The 22,766-nt window shown below is 37.1% G+C and overlaps 1 protein-coding gene across 1 annotated transcript in view; it reads right to left on the bottom strand.

The window, feature by feature from the left end:
- The window catches only part of LOC110167397 (CMP-N-acetylneuraminate-beta-galactosamide-alpha-2,3-sialyltransferase 1-like), a 55,251-nt gene that overhangs the window by 17,332 nt on the left and 15,153 nt on the right, over positions 1-22,766 (bottom strand). The window contains 3 exon segments of the mRNA XM_020932738.2: positions 2,358-2,551; positions 6,184-6,384; positions 6,386-6,764. Of these exon segments, the coding sequence (XP_020788397.2) occupies positions 2,358-2,551; positions 6,184-6,384; positions 6,386-6,691 (701 nt within the window). The 5' untranslated portion in view covers positions 6,692-6,764.

The raw sequence follows: 22,766 nt of genomic DNA, 5'->3' as shown, positions 1-22,766 counted from the left end.
TATTATTAGATAATATTATCTCTTACCTTTGCTCAACCCAGACTGCTTTCCTTTATCTGCATTCTGTGTACACTACTGGAGGGATGAGATGCAATTGTACTACTTGTGTGAAAACTTGGCACTTTTCCTCCCATTACTAGATAAAAGCTTTGCCATTATGTCTACGATGTACTTTTTATCTTTTATCATGAACATGCTTTTAATGGACTTAGCAAAGCATGTACTTTAAAGTTACGCTAAGAATTCACGGCCAATCTGCTTATTGCTTAATACATTTTAAATTGAACAAAACCACCATTTACCTCCAATTTAATAATTATTATGAGTTATTTGCACATCAAATCATTTCATTATCCTAAACTATAGTGCTCCATCTTCATCTCTGTCAAAAGAATAGCCAAGGACTCTAGTCTGCATATCTCACCATTGCAATCTGCTGATCAAACATAAGCTTTAGTCAGTGGGTCCTGCAATACATTGTTCATAATAGTCTATAAGGCGGGCTTTAAGGGGATCTGTGGTGGCTGCGTCTGAATTATAATGTGGGCTTTTCTGACGCTCTGTCCGTCTGGGCCCTTTGCTTTGTGAACTGTGTATCTTGGAAATATTTAGCAATGCATTTATTATCTTGTCTGCTAATGCAAGTTTACAACCTTCTCCCAGAGCATTTCATTTTTCTTGTCACAGCAATACATTTGTCACCTGTAGCTGAAATATTACCATTTTCAGCATGTGTGGATAATTATATAATGCCCCTAAGCTAATGTTCTGGCTGTGTTTTATACCAATTCAAATTCATATTCCAGGTTGTTGCAATTGGAGTCACAGACGACACAAAGCAGCTAACTCCTCTCTTGTTTCCAGTTCCCCCTAAGGCCAAGGATAAACATCCAAACACTCCATTCAAATTGTTTTCTTGTGTTGCTTTGTTAAGAGTTATTTTTACGTGCTTTACTCTCATGTACTTGTACAGAACTAAGACATGGAAATAGATTAGTAATTAATTCAGAGGGAAATGCTCTATACTGAGGCATAAAATGAGCTAAATTACATACAGGTCCTGTGGAGTTTACAATTAACGATCCTCACCCTTAACAAAACTCTAACCTTCCAAGTTAGAGTTTTCCAAGTATTTTAATCCAGTGCATGACACTATATATGAATGTAGTTGATGGATGATCTATTAAGCACTGTGAATGACAGTTATTTAAAGATTTCACTATTTTAAATATTTTGTTTCTTCTACAATATATAAATAAAAAAAATATGAAAGTTTGTGGTAAATAATAATTAATTGTCAGTCATTGCACCCTGACAGCACATTAAACATGTAAAAGTGTAAATGGTGAAAGAGCCTTCAATTGTCAAACTGTCGGCATATTCTATCGTTGAATGCGCTGAAGGTTGGCGATTTCCAGTGTGTGAAATAGTGATGTGTCAGTCATGAACGATCCGGCTCTTAGAGCCGGCTCTTTGAAGTAATCGACGGGAGCTGGCTCCTTGTTGGGAGCCGATTTAGTTTTTTAGAGTGCCTTTCTAGTTTTTTCCTACACTTTTTTGTGAAAACTGCTCGTGATTGGTCAAGATGTGTGGCTGCATCTGCATGTCCACTGTGCGGAAGGAGGGAGGGGTTACAAACACACACAGGAGTGAGCGCACACACAACACGTGGGAGACGAGGGATCGAGGGAGAGGGAGCGAGCAAGTGAACGTGCGCAAGAGAAACGAATGGTGAGAAAATGAGCAACAGCAGCTGAAAACGCAGTCAAATTTTGATACATTTCAGTGCAAATAAATTAAAAGTTTGTCTAATTAAGATGGGTCTTTTTATACTTTTTGTACTTAAAATACTTTATAGCACTCTGTTCAAGGTTGAGTGCGTTCAAAAAATAAAGCCATATAAGGATAAATATTTGATGTCATGTATGTTTTTTTAAATTAGTAATTTATTTTACAAGCAGTTTTGCATTATTTTTGGTTATAAATTAATTTAAGAAACTGAAAATCTGAGGAGCAGAAAGAGCCGGCTTTTTATAGTAAGCAGAGCCAAAAGAACTGGCACTCCAAAAAGAGCTGAAATTCCCATCACTAGTGTGAAAAGACAGAGACATGTGTAAACATGTGTTAATGTGTATATCTTTTTTTAGACTGAAGCAAATCAAATAAATTAGTGTTAATAAGTGTCTAAGTAAAGAGGCATTAGGATAATAATAATAATTCTTATAATAATTAATAATACATTTTGTCTTATACAGCGTTACTTACATGGTTTAATAAAATAACAGCTTTTAAAATGTCTGCAAAAATGTATGCTTTGTAATAAATACAAAAAAAATTGACTGAAAGTGGTCACTAACCTTATGATGAAGTCACTGGAATCAATAAGTGAGCCGTAGTGCGCCCCCTTCAGGTTTCCAGAGTTTCCAACCACTGAGCAAGTTCTGCAGCGCTCAGGGCCTGCGTCCGTGTAGAGCACCTCATCGGGGATGACTTGGAACAACTCTTCCACCACTTGGGTAAAGTTGGCCGGCTTTCGTTCAGCTTGGAGCCACTGGTGACACAGGAGACAGAGCTGAGAGAGAGTCCTCGCTGCGGGGCCACTTTAAGCAGAAGTGATTGAACAAGGCCAGTGGAGCTGCAGACGCCCAGGCACATTTGTGAAATAACCTCAGGGCGGCTTAGCACAGTCTGGGAGGGCTCTTTTAGCCTGCTATTCTTCTGCTCAACTCTTAGCAAATACATATTAGGCAGTGAAACTTTTCTGAAACTGGAGTCACAATGAATATCCAACTCTCTAGTGAATCAAATATAAAGCCAAAGCCAACACAGAGATCAAATACAGAACTACATTAGGGCTGCAATAAGTTAACTGATTAACTGGAATTGTCAAATAATTTATAAATTGAATAATCATTAACTGATTTATACAGAATTTCCAAACATGCCTTGCCCTGAGAGAAGAGATTTTAGGACTAAGACAGAGCAGTTATTACCAAAGTGTCACAGTCTATATGTAAAGTTAATGTTTTTTTTTTTTTTTAAACACTCTTTCGTCTGTAATATACTCCATCCGGATGGCCTCAATGGGCATCACTGTAGCTTTATCTGGGTCAAATTTTGAAAAATCTCACATTCACAGGCTGGTTGGGTTGTGAATGTGAAATCAACTAATCGATGAATCAAAAGAATAATTGCAAGTTAATCAATTAACAAAATAACTCTTAGTTGGAGCCCTAGACAAGATAAGGAGAAATTGAGTCATCACAAAGCCAAAGCAGCATCAAACAACCAGAACTCAATGCGAGCATGTTTGGTGTCATGGTCCCTTAAATAAATGTCTCCTTCAATGACCAATTAGTGTACTATAGTGGTTGTATTTAGTGCATAGAGTAATATACCCTTTACAATTAAATCCATCTACTATGGCCCATGTCATAGATAATTTAAGATCATGATGGCCTGACCCATCTAAACTATAATAGATCTTTTGTGTGGCCTGGCTCTCCTGTAACCTCAATTTACTAATTTGCTCTTTCCATGCGTCTACTGTGTTACTAAGGCCTTCCAGTCACTTTTCGTACATGTCCCATTTGTTGAAATTACACTTGGCCATAAAACAGTGTAATCTTATGTCCAGGATGTAGAGGAGGAGGCTGTGCCCTTGCCTTACAGCAGAGCAATGACCATCTGGCTGCACTAGCTCTGATATTTGACGTTTAGCTCATCAAGCTCCCCCTGAGAAGCATTTCCTGAAATGAGTAGTGACAGTAGGCAACCTTGCAGTAATTTTTCTATTCTTACTTCTAATTGGACAAGGTGTGAGGTGAATGTGGGAATACCTTAGGCGTTGCTTTGGTTCTGCAGGTCGAAGAAGCATAATTGTGAAGCATAAATTTTGTGTGTTGCCTTTTTTAATTTGGAGATACATTTTAGATAATCTAATAATAAAATATGAATGAACTGTAATCAAACAGAGCACATTAAAGCTCGTAGTGAGAGTGTAAGAATGTATACTTTTACAGTTACTATCTGTGAATTTTATAGGGCTGTAATCCTTTAGTCAATTAATCGGTTGATGGTGTTTTAGTCTACCAGAATTGGTGTTTGTCATCTTATCATTTTATTTAGATTATAAGGATTTACACGGGACAACAGCCAAACGGAGAAGTGAGTGAGTGATTTTATTTTTTATGTACAAAGGTAGACTGAACTCATGATTCACAAATTTAATCTTAATCTGCATAAATAGCTATTTTATTTTAAAATCCCGTGTAGTTGGAGTCTTGTGAGTGCAGTTTGGGTGAGGTACATGGAGAGACATCACCATTTTGGGAGCTTTTGGCACATCCCATTTTTAGTGAAGTAATTAATTGGCAAGACATGTCTTTAGTCAACACGAATTTCTTTAGTTGTCTACTCTATTGCCCTAGAATCTTACATACTAGGGCTGGGTATCATTAAGAAAGTGATGATACGATACATACCTCAATGCATAGGCGACGATACGATACATATCTCGATACATTCCACTTTCAATTCAGTATGATATATTTCAAATTAATTCAATACAGTTTAATAAAAAATAAAGGCTAAATCGTGGCTGTGAGACTAAAAGTGCTTGTTAAACCACTTCTTATGCAAAGTTAACAGGAAACAGCCATTTGAATCATCAAAACAGTGAAAATGTCAAATGTGTTGCATGAACAAGTTTCCTTCCTCTAAACAAGCAACAAAACTGTAGCACTGTAACAATATAATGTAGTAAAATATACCAAAAAAATAATCTTGGCGATATATCGATACAGCAGCCCACAATATCGATACTGTATCATCACATTAAACGATACGATATATCGATATTTCAATATTTTTGCACACCCCTATTGTATACTATGGCCCCACTGCTGAAAAATATGTGTACCCTTGTTCAGTTAGCAATACCTACAATAAATAGCAATTTTGAGTGTCAGTCATCGAGAATGGCTGCCCTCTAGTTTCTCTGGAGGGTGGCTCTTTAAACAGTACCACTCTGAAATTGTAAAGGTGCCAAACTCCAGGAATTCTTCTGCTGCAACAGGCAATAGGCAATAGGTACAGTTTGTGTATCCTTGTAGTAAACTTATCTGAGAACATGATTGGTAATGTGGTAATTACATAAATAGTGCATATTTCCACCAATTGGAAATCCGCTGATAACCTACGGAAGACATGCAAGCCTAATACTAGTGGCTGATTAGCTGTGCTCTACCTGACTGCAAGCAGGACCACAAACTAGCCTCTCTGAGTCCAAACACAAGATAAGCTCACAAGCCCAGCATACTAATTCTGCTGTACAAATTCAGTCTTGTCCTTTCATTGTGGCTTTCTAACAACCTAGCTTCTTGCACTAAAATATCTCCCAGTTTATAAATACTTCTCAAATCATAAAGTTTAGTGTAATAACTAATTAACTCTTAACTGTTAACAATGAACTGTTATCAGAATTTGGAATGCCAGCAAAAAAATCGCCAAAGGTCACAGGTTGGAATGGCATGGTATCGAATCTGTATTTTGTTTAAAGGTTGTATATTCAGATTCTGTGATCTGGTGATGTCATAATGCCAAATGGGGCACAGGAACCAGTTTTCCCTATTTATAACATTACAGTTTGTCAGACAATGCAAATATCTAAAAGACTCACAACTGTTGAAACTGATCATTTACAAGACGAGATCCTTAAACCTGCTGTATGATATAGTAAAGTAAATACAGCATTTTATCAATATTTGTTTGGTTGCCCGGCATATATGGGCTGATGAATCCCCAATATTGACTGTTCATAATTCATGTCTTCCAACCAAAAACAAAATTACATTACACCTCATCCTCATGTTCTCAATCATTCACTGACATTTAAATATATATGTATATGTATATTAAATGCAACAAGATTATTACATTTCTAAGATTACCCTGAGGATTTATTTTTTTTATTTTTTTTTTATTAGATTGAATATGCTTAACAAAACAGCTACTTCCCTCTCCATTTTGTGGGCTGAATGTGAACAAATTGTGCGTGGGAGCTCATTTCACAGTTTGATCCTGGAGAAGATCTCTTGGATTTTGCTCTTTATTCCTGATCTTTGTGTTTGATATCTCTGGCTGTGCCACTGCTGTGCCTGTTTTACTTCAATACAACCTTACCTGCCACCATTTATAGGTTTCATCAGAGAGCACGCTGTTGTCTGTGGTCATCAGTGGGTGGATGGATTGATTGAAGCGCTCGGCAAACCACGGGTCATCGTCCAGTTCCACTATGCATTGCTCGCAGGCGCATAGTCCTTTAGAGTCCGACAGGTGAAAGGCATATTTAAAAAAAGTGAAGTGAAGAATAGGTATCTGGAAGGGTGTAGCTGAACAGGAACATGGTAAATGTTAAAATGCACACCAAAAGAGCAAATGTCCTGAATTTTCTTCGTTTGGTCAGATTCATTGCGTCACACTCACAGTCTCTCAGCAGGGAACTGACAAAAATAGCCTCATGATTAAGCAGCAGTTGCAAAATCCAAAAAAATGACCATGCTGCAAGTGGTGGTTCAAAGTATCCAGGCAATCCAAAATACCTTTGTTTACATTTCTCAGCGCAATAAACATCCAAAATACAGATATCCTTCTCTGTGCTGCAGTTCACAGGAGTAAGTCTCTGTTTCATCTAAGTTCCAGTGAAATCACCTGTTGACTATAAAAGGTCGGTTGGACTTCTGCATCATTCTGTAATGATTCACCTGCAAGCAAACAAGAGATATCAAGTTACATAATAAATACACAAACTGGCTCCCTATGATAACATCTGAAATTTAGTTTTTAAATGAGTGCTTAATCAATAGCTGTGGACAGGTCTATTGCTCTTATACTGTTCAGTACAGGTTGCACGTGAACCTCACTTCTCTATTGAAAAGACTATAAAAAGGCTTCATAATGGAAGTAGGTTCCGCTCCCATGGCCATTTGCTTCAGTTCCCCTTTCAGTGCAGCTAAAAACATGCCAATCAATGAAAATAGCTTTTGTTAACTGAGTGGTAATAGGAGACCAAATCACAAGCAGAGTGGCAAATCATATAACGCATTGATCTTGTGCATGGTTCAAAAGGTTACAATGTGCAGCGGACAAGTAACACATTTTAATAAAATCTGGAGTCAGTGTTGTCTTTAAAAAAAAAAAATCTTTACTTTTTCATCCTAATTACGTTCCACTTGGAGCAAACTAAGTGCAGCCTGTTGAAAACTTTCAGGCGACAAATCCCAAACTAAAACTAAAGCTTTTTTCTTTGACTTTTTTCATGAGTGACAAAGCCGACAGACCTCCTGGGGTTTCCATTCAACATGAAAAGGCCACCTCTCCCTTTAAAACAGGCCCTGGGTTTCTCCACTGTGATGAGAGCACTGTTTAGGAATCTGAAAATACCTCTAAATTTAGCTTACAGATTCACATTAAAGATAAAGCCTTGCAAAACACGAGGGACCTGCGATATACCTGCTCCCCTTTTTTCGCTCCCGACAATTCCGAGCTTAGTCTCCCGTATAGAGAAGATTTGTAGGCAACTCTATTATGAGAGTAGAAAGGCTGCGGGTCTTTCCTGATTAGAAATTGATCAGGTCATTCAAATTCTGGCCCAGGGGGAGGCAAAAAGCGGATTAGGTTCGAGACAGGCTGAAAAAAGACTACACAGCGACGCGCCATTCCAGTTGATTTTGCTCACCTTATCGGAAAAACAAACTGTACCACCCCCACCGTTTATCAGCAGCTTCAACACAGCCCAGCGCATGAGAGAAACATAGATTCCCTCCTCACGGGAGCTTTGTAACTCGGTAGCACATTTGCATATAGTCCAAGGGTGGCTGCTGTCTAAGAATTTGACAAGGATACCTGGGGACACTGATAATAGACACTTCAATGAACGGGCAGGCCTCGGAAAGCGAAGCAGTTGACTCCGGTTGGTTTGAAGTCTGGCATCAAGAGACAGGTACAAGGGAGCGTGGGTATTCCCAAACAGGTGGCTCTTACCCACTTTTTGACAAGGCGCTCACATTGTCTTGTTGCTCTGACCTTGCCTGTCTGAAGGCTGGTGACCTGCGCTGATCAAAGTTAGGCAAGCGGAGAGATGGGCACTGAGGCTGTTCACACTTCAGAGGTGAGGCCGAGAGACACTGAGGTGACAGAATGGAAAACTACAGCCACTTGGACAGGGACACGTGCTGGTCCTATCTTGGACTTTATGCTTTTTATTATTTTATTATTATTATTTTTATTATTTTTTTTTATTATTTTATTATGCTGTTTTCTGAGCTACGTATGTTATACTGCTTCCTCACCAAAAACATACCAGAAGTTATGTTTTGTTTCATTCACACATGTTTAACACAGAAATCCTGCATATTTAGACAGAGTTCTTCTCTCAAACAGAAAACACTTCACCTTGTGATGTCATGTGGTAATACAGGAAGTGCTCCAATGTGTTTTTAAACATACACCTTCACTAGAATCACTTGGATCATTTGAGCCCTGGAATTACCAATCTCTACTGAACAAAATGTTAAAGTTATTAACTCGAAAACTACCACATGACATCACAAAGTGGGACAGACCATTTTGAGATTTGGAGATGTAGACAGTTAATAAGAAAAGATTACTCAAACATACGTGAATGAAACAAAACACATATCCAGGTATGTTTTTGAGGAGGTTAAAGCATTATAACATGGCTTAAAGTTCACAAGAATAAATTTTGTGTAATACAGGACTTTTTAAGACAATATTATGCTGAATGATTTTTTTTTTTTAACAAAACAGTTGTTTCATTCATTTATGTGTATGAGCTAAAGATGCTTTCTTGCTCTTGTGCCTGCCTAGTGCTTCTGTTCTTTACAACTCTAAAAAGCAGTGATCAAGACTAATAAAGTAATTAGGGCTAGGCAATTAACTGAAAGATGGAGAGATTGTGAATCAGTCATGTATAATCATCAATGAGATGGATGAGGTTTTTGAATCGAGAGGTCTACAGACACTCCTCTGTCAGTAAAAACACGTGGTTTTGAGCAGATAACAAACAAAACATATTTTGGGGGGCCTTAAATTGTAAAAATTGCAGAGCCTGCGTTGTTTATCTTCATGAAATTAATACCAAAAGCCATTTTAATTTTGTTTTTGAAAAGAGTAAATTAAATCAAATTGAAAATTGACATAATAACTCATTTTTTCCCATACCACCCAACCCTATTAATAACTATATTCCAGCATACTATACGCTGACATGTTGCCAGACATTTGACCCCTCCCTCTAATATCACTAGTTAGTTTACTTGTGTTGGCTGATTTACACAAAAAATACAAATAAAATATGTTTTTTACAACTAGGAGGAATAGGTGCAAAAAGTTCCAAAATGTTAGCTTTTTAAAAACATTGCCGAATTTGGATAATTCTCCAAATTTGTTATTTAGTGTGATTTTGCTCCTAATCTCCGGTACCGAATAGTCATCAACTTTCTTTTCTGTATTTTCTGTTAACTGTTTCCAGGAAATAGTTTTTTTCTCCTTGGCTTACCTCTGATGTTTGTGCAATAAAAAAAAATCTGCAGTATTGAGGACTCACATGTATTAAAAGGCAACAGAAAGGAAAGGCACTTCAGAGAAAAGAGTTTAAATGAACTGAGGTCTGAAATGTTAGACGGTTGTCAGGTATTTGCATGTTCCATCCAAGGGCAAATGTTATCTTCCTTCAGTCATAATATATTTGAAGTTTGTGGATTCAGTTGAGGATATTTTTGCCATTGGAGTTAAACTTTTTATTGAAACTGTTGCTAGATTAAAACGATATAACACAACAGATAAATAATGCAGAGGGTTATTGGTTGAAAACACTTTTTCACTTTAATCCTTCTCTAGACTACTTATTGTAACATTTTCCTGCTGTCAAAATTAAACTTGTTACATTTTAATAAAATTTGTTACATGTGCTCTTACATAATATGCCGCAGCAGTTTACAAGCAAATTAAATATGTAATGAAAGTTGCATTTCCACGATACAGCAACACAGATTTGCTATTGAAGTAAACAATTGTATACATTCTGCTAATATAATAAAATTACATTGATGCGCATTTTAATTGCCAGGTCTACATCCAATCATGTGGCAGTAGTAGCCCGTGGTACTAAAGAGCTGTCACCGCTCACTTGTTCAGGTGAAAGCTGAGTCAGGGCCACAGTCTCCTTATGTCTCCTCATCTGTCCTTGTGTTCCACAAGTTTTCACAAAAATCTGCACAATTTCACTAAAAGTGTAAGTGTCTCCTTCCCTTTTGCCTCTGTGTTTAAGTCTGCGCCCGCTCCCCCTCCCTCTGATCCAGGCACAGCTCGTCACCCTTTCTCCTCTCTTTCTTTCTGGTGCTTCTCATTATTATAATCCAAGTTACGAAAAATTAACAACAACAATTTTCTCAGTATTGCACGTTTCAGTTGATAGTGGTAGTGAGCACATGTTTTTCTGCTGATAAGGATAACGTGTGCATGCATTTAGGCTTACGATGCAAACATGGATACATAATGTGGATTTCTCAGTAATTATTAGTATTGAAAATGAGTACAAAAGTGTGATTCCCTTTGTTCTGTATAATCCTAAACTATTTTTCAAAGGGCTAACTACTTTTATTAAGCCAACCAAAATCAAGACCCAGCAGGTCTTATTGACCTGATTAATTTCTTCCAATTTCCATTTTCTTCAAATAAGAATGCACAAGTAAAAATATTTCTTAGTCCATGTTTGGAATCAAAATTAGTGGTTTGAGTCCTGATTGTCAACTAGTCTCCACACATTTTACCCCAAGCTTATAAAAAGAAGAGCTATTTGATTCAATACAAGATTTATCCATAAAACAACAGTACGCATTTACCCAGGTTATTGGTGGTTTTCAGATTCTAGAATGTGATGAGGAAGGAAATGTATAAATGTTGGATCTGATTGTTTCTATTAGGGATTAGACCCAAAAACTTACTGTATTACAACAAAAATCTGGGTTTTAACAATTATTTTAACTGCCCCCCATCTATATTAAATGTTACTGACCTATACAGAATGTGATGTGATCTGAAACCCAACAATAGACACTGCCTTTACGACGACGGTACTAAGATTTAATATGTATGCATACCACTTACACAGGTTACTTTGAATAGTCCTATAGAAACAATAAAGCACATACCTCTGACCTGAACTCATTACTTCACTCGCTCCATTTGATTGCCTATTGTATTTGGACTTGAACACCTACAGACTATCGACCATTTAGAACTGTTAAGCCCGCGCCTACCGTTCTAGACCACTGCATTGATTTACCAGTCTGTGAACCCTGGCTGAGTAAACACAACTCTTCCAACAAATACCGCCACTGTAACAATATAGACTGCCAAATATACTATGATATTTTCTAAAATCTAGCAATGGCAAAGGACAATATAATGTGATTGAACTGACTTTGCTATCAACACCCAATATCTTAAAGTGAGCTTGACTGGAAGAATAGTAACTGATATTAAAGGAAGACAGAAGAAACCCACTTGGGACCTTCTGCACAAAGCCAGTTCCATATTTAGTAATATAATATAGAGAGTAAAAATGAAAAAGACAAGATTTTACATTTGATGGCATCACATCTGCGAGTCTTTGAGCCTTAATCTCCCCGTTTGCTTTGGTGGAGACTTCATTTCATTCTCACACATATTGGTTTTCACTCAATGCTTTATTTTAATAAAGGGTAGGTTCGGTTACATTTTCAGTTCAGGGACATGCAGAGAGAGATCAGTTTGAGAAGCATAAAGGACAAGGACAGGGTCTTTTCAGATGCATGAGTATTAAAAAAAGAATGATTTTGAGCAATTTAGAGCTGGGCAATATGGCACTAAAAATCTAGTCGTGATCAAATCCTGTGATGATATGCTATTCTAATGAGATCGTCATATTCTAATTTAGTGCTTTATTTTAATATAAGGCAGTTAAAAACTTTTGACCATCCATTCCCAATAAACTGACGAGTGATATTGCATCTGTCCAGCAAGAATAGAAAACACTATAAGAAAACAATCTAAAAATCCATATTACAAGCAATTAAAAAGACTTTCTGGACTTGTTAAGCAAAGCAACAGATGTGAGAACAAAGAAGAATTGAAATCTGCTGCTTTGGTGCTCGATTGCACAATACACAATATATAACGCAATAAAGCAACTCATATTCACTGTGCAGTAAGTGGAAATGCTCCTTAATGATACTTTTTGCCTGTGCCAGGACAAAAGTCTCAGAAATTGTCTGTCAGGAGGGATACTCTTTCCGTCCTATGATTTTTGTGGCATTCTTAACAAGCTTAGTTTTGCAGTGAACAGAGCACGAGCCAAACCAGGAAACCATGCCATATCTAATTTGGCTCTCAAGAACGGCATTGTAGAAGCAGGACTTAATTTCAGTGCTTACATCAAATAGTCTGACTCCTCTGAGGAAATTGAGCCTCTGAGACACAAAAAATCATGATGCTCATGCTCTGAGTGACTGGTGGATTTAACCAATTGCAGTGAAGCGTGGACTCTTGGCAGCAGATGGCTTTAGTTACTCCTTAATGGAGGATAAAAAGATTGTCCCTCCTTTATTCCAGCGGCCATCAAGCTTCTAAATTCAGTGGACAGTAGCACTGATTAGGCGACCCCTATACTGTTATTATGTGTGCACCTTACTAGTGTTATTTGACAACTACACTTGCATTATTGTAGTTTAACTCAGAGGATGTGAACCCTCTACACTGTAATATGACTGCTTATATTGTTGTACTGGTTGTGAATGATTGTGTATTTTGACTTTCCTATTCAGCAAATTAAATGCCTGTGTTGAAGGTTGTCTATGCTTCTTATACCATTTTTGTGCCTTGTCCTTAAAAAAACTGAAATCCTCAAAAATGTTTTCATGAAGCTGCTCCTTCAAATGGTGTTTGAAGGTGCAAGGTGCAAGGTATGTGGGGAATTCAAATTTAGTATTCATTTTACAGCATCTGAAGTGCTGCCATTTAAATATTCTCTTTATTTATTAGTTCTTTAAGTGAAATCAAATCAAAATGGACCCCCAGTAATGGCAATATTTTGTCATTGAAAGTGCACAACTGATGCATTTTAACACCTGCCATGTGGTTAAGTTCTAAAACAGATTGTTGATTAAAATGAAAGCCCAGGATGAGAAGCAGCGCCCATTTTTCGCTTGATTGTTCCTGTTCTTCATTACCTCCGATAGACAGCCTCTCTCACATCAGCTGCTCTTTATGTCCTTGCCTGTTAGTTTTACTGTTATTAACATTACTTTGTCAGACCTTTACTTACCTGCCCTTGCCCAGCAGCTGATTATATCGATTATTTTATTACGACAGGATTGCATTATCCACTTACTTATGCCTTCCCTGGTTGCATTTTTCCTGATTACTGCAGAGCCCTCCTCATCACGTCCTTCACAGTCATCCACGTACCTGCAGTTGCCAAGAGCAATAAAGTTTCCCCAGTAAGTTCCCTCCCTGTGTGTCGATCTGCCTTATTCACTTCACACCAGTGTCACTGAACACAAGTCGAAGAACCGTGCTTTGAAATGGACCTTCTGAGAGAGGTCTGGGATGCCTTATCAGTCCTGGCCTACCATTTGTAATCCTTAATGTACAATTATTTCCAAGAGACAGCGTCTCAGCACTTGGGATTACAGTGTGCTATGCCATGCCATAGGAGGAGAAATGGGAAAGGTTTAAGTCTTGAGTCCATGCATTGCAAAGTATGGGTGGTGAAATGAATAGAGGAAAAATGTAACTATGTGCAATGGGTAAAATGTGACATAATAAGATATAAAGCATATAGATAATAAGATATACAGGTAAGGTAGGGCTTACAAGCGTAGCGTCATGTTTGTTTTGTTTAGATTTTAACAATATCAGAATACTGCACTTTCGTCGCAGCTTCAGACAGAACGAATCTGATTAAATTAATTTCTGTTCCTACAATGTTAAACTGATTATGCTGTCATGCACAAAGTAAAACTTATGAAAACTAAACTTAATTTTTTTAATTTTTATTTCTGAATCAAACAAAAAATTTGAAAGGTACGGCTTACCTATAAAAGCAAAGCATTGAATTGGACCATACTAAAACAGCAGGAGTTTAATGATGTCACTGAGCTGCAGAGAGCCCATGTGCAGATGGGGCAGTTACAGAGGGGCAAACATTACTGCAGCAGAGGAAATTTCATAGTAATATTAACAGTCCCCCTTATCCAAAAGGTCTGTGTATCAGATCTGTCTGAGCAGATACTGACAAAACTAAAGATGGCTTCTACAGCAGTCCTAGAGAACTACACTACAGAAGTGTGAATACAAACGTTGGTGTTCTTTGGCTCCTTTGGCACAGTCACCAGTTATTCATCTGAGCCTAGTATTAAACATGTTGACAGAGGTTGCATTAAAGCCCTGCGACCGAAGCGAGAGCCATGGCCTCCACTAGAAAATCAGTGCTGACATTTCTCTCTAAATGGAAAACATCCAGCCAGTCTGCATGCAGCTAAATTTCTCCTGCATTTCAACTCACACCCCAGCCAGAATGTAAAGCGTGTGATTATTGATGTGTTGAAAAAAGAGACATCCATGCCATTAATCATTAACAAAAACGTGGGTGCCATGCTGGAAATGAAATACCCAGTCCATTTGCACGTTTGTACATATTCCCATGATGCTGGTAATTTTTTTCGCATTTTCTATATTTTTATCTTTATTTCTCTGATGAGGTCCATTTTGCATGCAGACAAATGGCTTCCCTATTTCCACTGATAGCTTCATGCTGCATAGGAGAGAATGTAAAACAGGCACACAATATTAATGTGTTTTGTCAAAGACGAACTTCTCCATCCAAAAAAGAAGTGTCTGCCCCATTAATCATGAGCATTGAGAGAAGCAATGGGCGCCTCAGATGGAGTAAATCAGGCAATTTGCAATTTTGTCAAATATATTCATCTTATGGTTGCTTATTTTTTATGTCAAGTATACAGCGTATTTCTGGAGTGTACTATTACTAACATTTATTTTTCATGTGCAGTCAGCAGAAAAAAAAACATATAATGCTTTGTTTAAGAAATTTAAAAGCTGGTCTATAGCACAGAGCATCCATTTCCTACAACTGTCTCTTAACATATGTGGTGGGCTGGAAGCAACATGGTGATTAGCAAATGGGGTGGAGCATACCCTGGACATTCATCATTAATCATAAGGCTCATATCCAGAGGAGCGATTCTGTCGGCAATTTCACCTTGGTCTTTTCATTTGTGAGAGGAGGCTGAGTAGTTATTGTCATATGGTGGCATCATATACTGTAGAGCAGTGGTCTTCAACCGCCACGAACCCGTTTAATGTCAGCCAATATTTTCACGGACTGACCTTTAAGGTGTGGTAGATAAATATGACAAAATAAAATCATATGACTAACAGAAAAGTATTTTGTATATAGAATAATACAAATTTCCAAAGACATCTTTTTTTACTTGCTTGTGGGTTTAATATTGACGTTAATGTATCATGTGACCTAGACATGCGTCAAGAATGAGTCACAGATGGATGTAACAGAGAGAATTCGGTCATTTATCAAAATAAAACATTGTTCAGACTCAGATAATAAATAAAACGGAAATGTAAGTTAAATGAAAGTTATTTATTCTTTCTGTGCGGCCCAGTACCAAACGACCCACGGACCAGTACCGGCTACTCTAGAGGCATAAGTGAACTGATCCAACTTTTTTCAATCAACTAAGCTAAGCTAATGGATAAGATGTTACCATTTTTAGACAACCTTTGAAAATTGGTTCCTCTCAACGCTTCATTGAGACCCTTAACTAGCTTTAAAAATGTATACTGGTGTTGTGTAATGAGAAATCAGAATGTGGGCAGGACTGAACTATACACGGCATCTGACAATATGGTATCCTCATAGGATTTCAAACATCTTGGCAAACCATTAGAAAGCATGTTTCTAAACATGCTGTTATCAAAGATCTAACTGCTTCCCACTTGAGTATCACTTAGATTTCATTTCAGATTTCTTTATTGAGGCTACATACATATACTGACAGTGAAATTAAATAACAGTGATAATAAATAGTGATAATACAAAAAGCTTGTATAACTCCACAGATGTAGTGCTGAGTTAAGACACTTTGTGCATTTGTAAGCTTAACATGTCAAGGGCAAAATGAAAAGCAGATTGCCCTCTCATGAGGCTTTAGTGCTTTTGGTTGTTTAAAAACATGTTTCATTTAACTGGCATTACCCATGCACCATGAGGCTCTGGATCAAACATGTATGTAGCATTTTCACATCAACAAAAGATAACATGGTGATCTAAATATATTATGTGTTTACAGTTAATACCCCATAGAAGCAAAATACCCCCTTTAATTTCAATGCTCCTAAAAAGATTGTTTAAGTGCAAGAACAGGCATTTTTCACTCAAATGAACCCCCTTATTCTCACAGTAAATCAACTCCAGTGACTGCAGTTCTATATTTCTGCAGGGAATTGATATAGTTGTTGATCGATACCAATGACTTGACGATTATATCCACGAGTGCTGACATTTCTGGGCTCTCACAGCTCTCTATCTGCCCTGTGCTCTGTTGGAACAAACAACTCTTCACTAAATTATTTCACTTTCTCCAAGACCAGTGTCAGCTGTGAGAGGTCAGTGCCCAAATAACCACCTATTGTTTTGTTAAATTCTGCCTGCCTTTTTCATTATATTCATCATTCATTCATTTTATAACACCTTGATGTGACATTCAACATTATTTAGTTTTGCTTTAAAGCAACCACTCTGGCTTAACATTGTGGGTTTGAGTTTGCATTCAGGCAATTTAAAGGATTCTCTATCTCTATGTTCACTTCTTCCATTCAAGGCCAAAAATATCTTCAAAACATATCTTCCCTTTTTCACGTTTTAATACATTTTTTGACCCTTGTTTGACACAGTAAAAATGCTTTGACATACTGTACCTAAGCTCCAAAACATCATGCCAGCTTTTTGTGGAAATCCTACTGAAGGCAGCTGATATGTCAAAACTACAGTAGCACTGTTGTAGTATAAATGTAGTAGTGTAAGTATGAAGAGAGAGAGAACATTATATGTCTAACACTGGTAAGGTTTACTTACTTGTGTTTATTTATTGTGTTTCTGTCACTATACATGGCTGATTGGGGAATTAGATCAGTGATGAAACATCTGAAATTGAGATCCACTCTTTTTATTTTCCGGTATTGGCACTGATACATTACTGTACCAGTGCATCCCCACTGGTTTGGTGACTTAATGTTGTCTGATTTACATGTGGACAAAGAGCCCTGGGCTATCCTTCTAATGAAACAGAGTACATCTTGCCTGTGAAATAGAGCCTATGCTATAATATTGGTAGGCTATATTTCCTGAAATGGCACTTACACTGACACTTTTGAATTTGTGGCTGGGAAAAGGTGAAAACCAGTGCACCTTTTGAATTAAAATGCTAATGACCAAACAGAAGTGAGTTTCAGGACTTTGGATGTCCTTCACCACAGCTTTGACTCCACTCTGTAACATGCTGTTCAGCTCACTTCTGAAAATATGGCACATAATGTGTGCCAGACAAAAAGGAGAAGACCGGTGGATGGTGTGGGAGGCTGTGTAGGAGGAGACATTTTCTCACTGTTCAAAACTGCACTTGTTACCAACTCCAACAATAGAGGATAAATTATGAAGCCCTATTCAAATTAATGTGCCCTTAAACAAGGACCAGGAATGTTTAAAAAGTCTTTATCATATCAAGGGAATCTTCAAACACATTTATTTGATTTGATCATACACCAAGAGACCAGATGGACTTTCTGATGGAGTTTTTCACTCACAGTGTGTGGGATTAAAACAGGCACTATTAAATAACCTGAACCACTTCAAGATGAACAGCCAGCTTAGCTCAGTTTACTCTCGTGCTACAGTGTTATCAGACTGCTGCAGGTTGTTAATAAGGAGACTCCATCATGGGCACTGTATTGGGAATAAACTTGTATGAGAAAGCCATGAGCACCTACTTTGTTTTGCTACAGGGATTGTGCCACTGTCAGGGTCAAATGTGTTCATATCACTAATTTAACCACAGATGAGCAGCCAACTGGATATTACAAAATGCAACTGCTGTGCCATTTCAAACATTTACCGACCGGCAGCATCATCTATTAAAGATAACATTGGGCTGTATGCCGAACAGGGCAGGTGGCCATGGCAGCAGCGACCCCTTGCAAGTGTTGTGATCAATAGAAAAAGGGTTTTCATCGCTCTTGCCAAGAGACATGTCATGTTACATGCTGAGATGCAACGCTATAACAGTAAAGGTTATATTGTACTTAACTATGGCTTTTAGAGAGGACAACATGTGTCACTAGTGTGCCAAGCACCACAGCTACCAGCTATGGTCCAATTTTATTTTAGTTTTATGTTCAGAATGTAAACAGCGTGACCCATGCATGTATGCACCAATGTATTCAATGATCAATGTGTTTTCTTACCATATTTATCTGACATACAGCATTTCTTCAACAAACAATAGTATTCCAAAATAATAAACAAGTCTGAACAATAGAAATTATTCAATAAACAAATAATAATAGAGAAATGCCAAGAAAAATGTTAAATGTATGTCCAGCAAACTGAAATATCTTAAATGCTCTCATTACGCTTAAAAATTAAAACCTTAAAACCTAAAAGCAAATTTGCTTACACATTCAGTATCAAGTCTCTCATGGTACTTGTTAGTGGAACTTCTAACATCAAAAAGCTTTGCAATAATAAGTCATTTTGCTGGAAGGTTCTTGGCCTCTCAAAGTTTCAGGTAATTTTAGGACATTCATTTTTCTGCTTGGGCTAGCAGCATGGCTCATTAGTGCCATCAGAGTAGCTGTAGGAAAATGCAATGTTATGGTTAATAGTGAGCGTAATTGCCAGACACACAAACATAGGAGGACCTGGCTCATAGAAAACATTAATGATTTCAAGGTTATAGGGTTGCACTTCAGAGATGTGTCTACTTCCCACAGCTGCATCAGAGTGAAAGATGCTTTTTGACTTTTGGAAATGCACCTTAGTATTTGTGTTTTTCAAGGCACTGCATCTATTCAAAGTACATGAAAATACATACAAATAAGGCTAGCCATAACATAATGTTGGACAAAGCTTTGCAATACTGGTAGCATGGAACACTCGATATGGGATACTGTGGTAAAAGTCTTTTCCATAAAGCACAGGGAAGGGCAGACAAATAAGACGATTTTACTTTTATATAAATAGAGGAAGTTAGAATGTGTAATTTAAAATTAAAACAACTCAAAAAACACTTACTTTGGTCGAATTTGGAAGTTAAGTACAATTCACAGATCATTAACTATTAGTGAAATTGGACTTTAGTTTCCTATCTACATATTTTCATCTTATCCAAGTTTCTTAACATATCACTGGATGCCTGATGTGTTCAGTGTGTCCATGTTTGTGACAAAGTTCACTAACACACTGAGAAGTAGTATCAAAAGATGGACTACTGATTTGTGTTTGGTATCTGGATTTAAAATGAGCTCCAGTTAAATTATTTACTGCATAAACATGACTAGACTGCTTAGATGTTCAGGGCTGGGAGAGTACTTTCAAAATACAAATCTTGACAAAGCAGATAAATGATTCCTTAAAAAGATCAAATCATTACATTTGTGCCTGGCTGCCTTTAATGTGTAGATTCAAATAAACCTTTGCTAGTTAAAGAAATGTCAACATAGAGTTTAACAAGAAAAAGGAAATATATGTGATGAGTGCTAAAACGTCACATGTGTGTAAAAATAGCATTTCACCTTTTTTACAACTCATTTTCAAGTTGCAGCGAGAGGTTGTGAAGACAGTCGCAAAGCATAGATTGGATTTGTTGGGAAACTAGAGACCCTGTTAACTGCAATCAAACACTCTTGATCTTTGAAAACATATATTCCTCACCTTAAATATTATATTATATTATTATATATTTTATATCAAATAATAATAAAGCAAATGGGAATAGTCAAAACCTAATCTACATATTGGATTGCTCATTGTATTGTTAAATCACTGATTGACTGATGAACTGCAAGTGAAAACAAACTACTCTCTGCAGTGTTTTTCTGTTTTCCCCACAAAAGCTGTTCCCTTATAATGCTGTTCTGAGGATATCATACAATTTATGAATATTCATATGAGTTTAACAATGCATAAGAATGAGATTAATGATCATTATGCAGTAAACTATCTTAAAGGCTCAAGGGTTTTTGAAGACACAACTATGTGCAATATTAATTAAAACCAAATCATCTTCTAAGATGTAAACATAACTTCCACAGTACTAATGTGTGTACTAAGGCGGAGCGATAAATCAAACACAACAGATACAACCATTTTCAGCATTTTATCTGAGCTCTAATCCCTGGGGATAATTACCTTCCTGTGTGGCAGATTCCTGGTCTGTATCACCCACCTTGGCTCAGCGATAATTCACATATGTCCTGACAGCGCTGTCCCACTTCTCACGCCGCATGAAGTAACTATGTTTCATCGGCGACAGCTACACAAAGACGTCACTCCACGCTTGAGTCCAAACAATGTGTCATGTACTCAACAGGATGTAATTATGGCACCAATTGTACATGAAGCTGGATTAAAGAGCGCCACTGGGCAATCCATTTCTCTAACTCCCAGTGTGTACACATCCAGGACTGTGCACACACAACTAGAGCTGCAACTTTATTACATTTTGCACCGCTTGCCCGAAATCATCCGGCTCTCCTGCGAATTCTACCTAGAGCTATATTTTCTGAACTTTGAGCATGGAGAAAAGTAATCCGTCACTACCTACACACTATATAAACTGCATGACTTGGGGCTCCAATACAACCAATATGAAAGCAATTCACTTTGTGGTCAGCGTTTTGCTTTCTGAAGAATTTTTGCTGTAAGCATAGTAGGCTGGAAGTTGTTGGGTAAGTATGATAAATGAGCATTGGGGTGGTATAAATGTAGATGAAAGTATAATATAATAATGCATTCATCTTCTGCTGTTCAAGACACTGAAAGTCACTATACAATTTTGTGCATTATCACTACTTGTTCACTACTTCTGTAGCCACAGCTGCCCTGGGCTAGACTGACCAATGCCGAGCCGCTGATCTGTACACTCAGTCACTACCAAGTTAGCCAGAGGACTGCAAAACACTAAACACTTTTAATCAGGTGTGGGAGGTTTGATTTTGTTCAGATGGCAGATGACCAGTGAGTTGGTCCGTTTGTAATGTGTCACTCAAATGAACAATCATCTCAATCTTATTTAATGTGATTAAACAACATACACAACATTGGTGAGTGGGTGAAGTGTCTTGCCCATGGACAAAACACCGTGCACTAGTCCGAGCTTGCAGGATTCAAACAACCGAATTATAGAGTGCTTTCCTTGTTTATACTAACTGTAGGAAATTTTAATTGATTAAGTATAAGTAATTAAATTGATTGAGTATAAGTAATTAAAAATAGGCAAGACACAAACTCAACACTCAACCATTTACATAAAGTTAGCTTATTAAATGAAAGGTAATATGTTGCACCTGAATAATTATGAAAACCTATACAACTGCTTAGCTTTAATGCTTGAATTTATTCCTTCTGTAACAAACACTGCTCTTCATAAATGGCAAACTCACATATAAACTCATTGGACTTTAGTCATTATTGAAAATTCATGTTTCTATAGCTTGTCCATCACTTAACTGAGAAAAGGGCACAAATACAATTATACTTCATAAAAAGAAAAACACTTAGCAAGATGCCAATCTTACTTTGCAATACTGTATACTATATGTATTCATAGTACCAATACAACTGCAACAACTTAATTAATTAAATTCGATTACATTCCTGTTTAAACAGGACACATTGTGCTTGTGTCTGCTATATAGTTATATTCGATGACACTGGTGGATTATTATGTTATTATAAATTGGACACACAATACAGATCTAGAATGACTTGAGTGTTAGAAAAACACAATCCCCAATGGGAGCTGTGGTTGCATGTAAACATCATAGCAACAAAGGAGTTTTTTTTTTGTTTTTTTTTTCATTTGTACCAAAATGATGATCCTGCCGAATCCTACGTGTATGACTGATTAAGAAAATAAACTTGGAGAACAAAATGAGTACAGAGAAGTAGGTGTATACCTGGGATGGTGAAAACAGGAGTTGATCTGTAATGAGGCGTCTTGAAAATAAGCGATTGCTCAAACATGCACAAATCTCTCCAACTTTGAGAGTGAAAATGGTGAGGGGAAACTATAGCATAAAGGTCTAAAAATGTAATTTTGCATAATAATAATGTCTACTTTAGGTCTACTTTAATTAACAGTCTATAATTAATAAAGTACCAGTCAAATATGTTGTCAATAATACATTAAATTCACAAACTGTGATGAGTATATGTTTGATTAGCAATCCAACAGTCCAATTACTGTAACTTGACCCATGGTAGCTAATTTAATTGTTTCCTATACATTTGAACTGAAGTATATTGAACATTTTACAACTGTAACTCCAAGTCTAAACCTTCTCCTCAACACATTCAGAAAAGTCTAAATGAAGAAAAAATGTGGAAT

The sequence above is a fragment of the Boleophthalmus pectinirostris genome, unplaced genomic scaffold (assembly GCF_026225935.1).
Source record: "Boleophthalmus pectinirostris isolate CB_2022bp ecotype Guang Dong unplaced genomic scaffold, ASM2622593v1 HiC_scaffold_21, whole genome shotgun sequence".
NCBI lineage: Eukaryota > Metazoa > Chordata > Actinopteri > Gobiiformes > Gobiidae > Boleophthalmus > Boleophthalmus pectinirostris.
The sequence above is the reverse complement of the archived record's forward strand: the minus strand, read 5'-3'. Positions and strand labels throughout refer to the sequence as shown.